A 5029-nucleotide genomic window follows, 5' to 3' on the forward strand; every position below is an offset into this window, starting at 1 on the left:
AAAAAATAAATAACATATATTATTAAAAATATAATTTAGTAAATTATATAAGTGTGAAGTAAAAATCATTGGAAAGTATCGTTACAATGTGTAATAGAAGTAATTGATTACTTAGACAAATAACTACCTAGCCGATAAACTATAAACATTATAATAAATCTTTATATTAATATCAGGTGTAAAAAAAAACAACTCAAAAATTATACTATAATTATATTTTATTATTGAAGTACGGATCCTTCGACCCGACTAGATTATATTTATACGAAATTTTCTGAGCACATTTCTCACTATCGTGACAGATTAACATTGGCAGGGTAAAACACATTCTTTTTGGTTTTTTAATATAGTTCCGTTTACGCATGAACATCCTTTTACGCAGTACTATAATGAAAATAATCAAATAAATAAATGAATTAATTACAAAAAATAATTTAATTCCTTTCAAAACATCGATAGATAGATTTAGAAAAATTTACTTACAGTAGGACAGAATTCAGGAGGATTTTGGTAATTTTCACAAGTTACCGGACAAGGGGTCGAACAGTCGGAAAAAACTGCATTTGGTCCGCAAGTAGACGTGCATACGATAGCTATATTATACGAATTATTGTGTAATTATCATTGTTTATCGTTAAATTGATATATTGTAAAACTTACATTCGATGCAGAGAGCAAGAACAAAAATAATCGTTGAAGTACGAAACATGACGATTTAGATCTATTCCAAATTCAAAACAAACTGTTGCGAATATTGCTCATGTGCTACAATTTATATTCGCAAGTTGTTGTTATCTTTGCATATGGCTTATCTTATTTATTTTTCATGTAACCTTTGTATAAAGTAATAGTTATACGATAGTAAGTGCAATTAAGATATAATAAAGTTCATAAATTGTATCCAGTACTTATATAACACCGTTTGCACTTTTACATAATGCGCAATATTCATACACATTCACATAAATATGAAGTGTCAATTTTTTGTTTGGGAATGTGTCATACTTCTTAGAATATTTTTAATGCACTATTCATTTTATACTTAGATCTATCCCATTTTACTTCTACATCACATGTAATGTAGATTTTAGTTTTTTTTAGTGGTATTTCTTCTGATACTTAACTTTCTATATATATATATATATATATATATATATATATATGTCACTTTTTGAATTAGAAATTTATTAAAAACAATTTTCTCCGAAAAATGCGACGATTAAAACGATCTGTTTTGATCACATTATGTGTACAACATTTGTCTTGGACGATCCTTAGATCATTAGAGTATATAATGTGTATATAACCCACCTTTGGTTATTTATTTTTGGCCTACAAATATATAAGTGTCAGAGACAAGCGACGATTTTTTTTTTACATTTTTTATGTACCTAAAGAATCACGCAAAGAAAATGAAGAAATGAAAATGAGCAAACGTGTTGATATCGTGCACCGGAGTCAAAAACGAAACCAATTTGAATAATTTAACAACCAGGAAAAGTAATTCCAGATGAGGTGACTTTATGAGTTAAATAGTTGTCTCATATTCTGTAGATATAATCCAATTTTCAAATATACGGTAGAGTATAGTGATAGAACTGATAATTATTAACAAAATTTATAAAGAATACTCTTTGTCTATTTTCAGTTAAGAAATTAAGTAAATTATTTGTAACATAAAAATTAAACACTTTCAAAATTTTTTGGCTAATTCTTTAAATCATAATTTAATAACAATTTAATAGAAAATAATTATTTTTTCTGAATCCAATGTATGGATATAGTATCTAATGATTATGTTTATATTTGTACGAGAGATATTAGCAGTCTTATTGAAAACATGAGTGAATTACTATTACCTAATTCTCGTTAGAGTTAGAGAATACAGCAGAATTGTATTTTTAGCAATGACTTTTATTTGTTATTTATAGTTTCTTTCGATTTTGGAGTTCTAATTTCAGCGATTAACAATTTTGAAATTTTCTTTGTTTTTGATAGTTACAATTTCCGCTTTGTCTTCTTCGTAATTTCCTTTGCCACTGTAACTGAAATACATATATAATACAAAATATAGAATATACATATATACTTGAATGTAAATATATATAATAAATATATTAAGCATTTATATTGAGATCTCTTTACTTTTAAGAAACTAGCTATATTGAAATACAAGCTTTTTTAAAACTTCAATATATTGTAAATTTATTTACAAAAGACAAAAATAGAGAAATAGAAAATAGAGATATATATTTGTAAAAATAGGTATTTATGTGAGAAATTATGATGTCAGGATAAATTATGACATAAGGATTAAAAAATTCTTCCCCCGATTATCCAGGTAAGATGATTCAGGCTAAAATGACCCAGGTAAAAAAAGATTTATAATATAATAGCGAAAAAAGTTATTTCTTTTACTCCCATAAAATTATTCCACAAAAATCTAAAAATACTGAATATCCTTCATAAAATCATTTATCACATCTTATACTTCGTATCCAGTAGTCTTGTTTCAATATACAGCTATACTATTACCCACATCCGACATACTTAGCATAATCTTCTACCTCAAAACTTTCTGCAGACTTTCAAGCTACAAAATTTGAAAAAATTTTATCCGAATCTTTTATATGAAAATTTTATTTAAATCTTCCATAATTTTCTTACGTTTGAACTCATTTGAATTTTTAACACGTTTCATTTTTGTCGCTAAAAATTCTTCCATTCTTTTTTTCTCTCAATATTCTCAGAAAATATTAAAATTCAAACAACTTGTCTTATATATTTTCTAATTCGCTGAATTATATTATTGTCTACTGGAGATTGAATTAATTTCATTTAGCATTGTATCTGGAGTGTCTGTTACAGTACTCCTTTTTTTTAATTACTTACAAACAGCCAGATGAGGCAAGTTCCGATTCTCGACTTTACTTAGCACTTTCTTTAATTACATCAGGTACATGTTATTCTAGTTGTTGTTTTTCGTTTAAGAAATAGCATATAAAAGAACTTCGCCATTAAAGAGGATTAAGACAAAGAATTTAAATCGTACAACTCTCATTCTGTAATGTGCTTTTCTAAAGTTGTAAATTACAAATACCTTAGTAAGAATTTAAAGGCAAAATATCAAGATTCCTTCCGTTTTAAAAAGAAAGATAAATAGATAAATAGATAGATAGATAGATAGAGAGATAGAGAGAGAGGGAGAGAGAGAGAGAGAGAGAATATTTCGATTAGAATTTACATTATAACTCTTCGGCTGCAAATACAGTGAAATAACTATTCTTTTTTTCCTTCTTGATACGCTCCATTCCCCTGATTTTCCTCATTTTTATTTGGGTAAAATTTATTGCAATCTTGGGTCAAAAATTTGTTCGTTCGAATAGCGTTTACAGATCACCACATCGTACATATTTCTCAAGAAACTCGATCCGTTCCGTCATGTTCCCTAGAGCATTTACCATTCTTCATCTTCAAAGATTCCTTAAGTTAAATTTGAGCATCTTCAAGGTATAGTAATATTTCTAAAACGTTTCTACTACATTTTTCTATCTCTCTTTCTTTTTTTCTTTCTTTTTCTTTCATTTCTCTTTCTCTCACCGTTTATTGATTTACTTGATTATCTGATATAAAGATTACCAACGCGAAAAGAAATTTTCTAATGGGACAAATCATTAAATTAGTACTTATAAATTCTCGTTAAGAAATTGATAAATCCCGAGAAAGGAAAGAGGATTTCGTACGGAGTTTAGAGAACGTGATTAGTACGAATTTAGGAAAAGTGATTAGTAGGAGTTTAGGAAAAGCGATTAATACGAGTTTAGGAAAAGCGATTAATATGAGTTTAAGAAAAGCGATTAATACGAGTTTAGGAAAAGTGACGTAGTCGTCGTCCATTTCCTCCTCCTCTTTCTTTTCTTCCTCTTCTTCTTCTTCTTCTTCTTTAACTTTGTCGTTGTCATCGACTTTGGAATAGTTTGACGTAATTCATTTCAATGATGATACCACGAAGAACAACGAATGCAATATTATTAGTTACATAGATAAATAACAGAAATGGAAGAGAAGAAGTCAAGCGCAAAGATCATCGAGAGTTAAGATGATTTTCGTAATTTTTATATCCGATTATTTTTAAAAAAGAGAATAAAAATAAAATGATAGAGAACAAGGGAGAGAAAGAGAGAACCTGAATTAATCTTTTTTGATTTCCATTTAACATTGCAACCTCGTTCTTTCTTTCTTTATTTTGTTTTTCTTTCTTTTTTTTTTTCACTCTTCCCTCTCATTTTTTCCATACCCCTAATACTTCATCACAGTTGTTTATTTTTTCTCTTCTGAATGTAATACCGCATTATTCGTTTCTCACATTAATCGCGTACGCACAACTTTCTACGCACGACAACGCGAGAATAGTTTAGCCTTTTCATGCCGCTCCTCTTTGCGTGACATTTTATTATTCGTAGTTACTTTATTTTATTATCTGCGATGAAAAAATATGAAAATCCTACGGAATTGTTGTAAATCTACGAAATATCGCGTTCGTTCTTGATAATACAATAAATAACGATTCGTAAATTATCGCTTAGCATTCTCAATAAATCACAAATAATGTATATAATTGACATATATAATAATATATAAATTTGTAACAAAAAACAAGATTTCGTTATATATATATATACAAGATATTATATATATATATTCTTATTATATTATTATATTTATTATATTATATATTATTATTATACTAATAGTATTAATAATAGTAATAATATAAAGTGGATTATTCCTACAGAGGAAACAATAAGGAAATAACGGTGGAAACAAAACTTCGTAAATAGTATGGAAATGAACTCGAGTTTTATTTGTTATAAAAATAGTATATAACATATAAGTATATATTCACTAATTATTATTTTTAAGCGTATATATGAAAATCAATAGTGCTGGTACGAACTTCTTCTCTTTTGCCGCAAATTTCGAGAGCACCACAATACAAAACTTTTTCTTTGCAGAAAATAACCAACAA

At 27.4% G+C, this 5029-nt stretch overlaps 1 protein-coding gene across 1 annotated transcript; it reads right to left on the reverse strand.

The window, feature by feature from the left end:
• Positions 1 to 200: 200 nt before the first annotated feature.
• On the reverse strand, positions 201 to 776 carry LOC127064562 (venom peptide SjAPI-2). The gene is made up of 3 exons (XM_050995770.1): positions 661 to 776; positions 484 to 593; positions 201 to 384 (listed from the first exon to the last, which is right to left on the reverse strand). Exons 1-3 carry the CDS (start codon positions 707 to 709, stop codon positions 304 to 306), a joined length of 240 nt encoding a protein of 79 aa, XP_050851727.1. The 5' UTR covers positions 710 to 776; the 3' UTR covers positions 201 to 303.
• Between the last annotated feature and the right edge of the window lie 4253 nt (positions 777 to 5029).

Source organism: Vespula vulgaris, chromosome 6, assembly GCF_905475345.1.
Source record: "Vespula vulgaris chromosome 6, iyVesVulg1.1, whole genome shotgun sequence".
In the NCBI taxonomy this organism is placed as follows: Eukaryota; Metazoa; Arthropoda; class Insecta; order Hymenoptera; family Vespidae; genus Vespula; species Vespula vulgaris.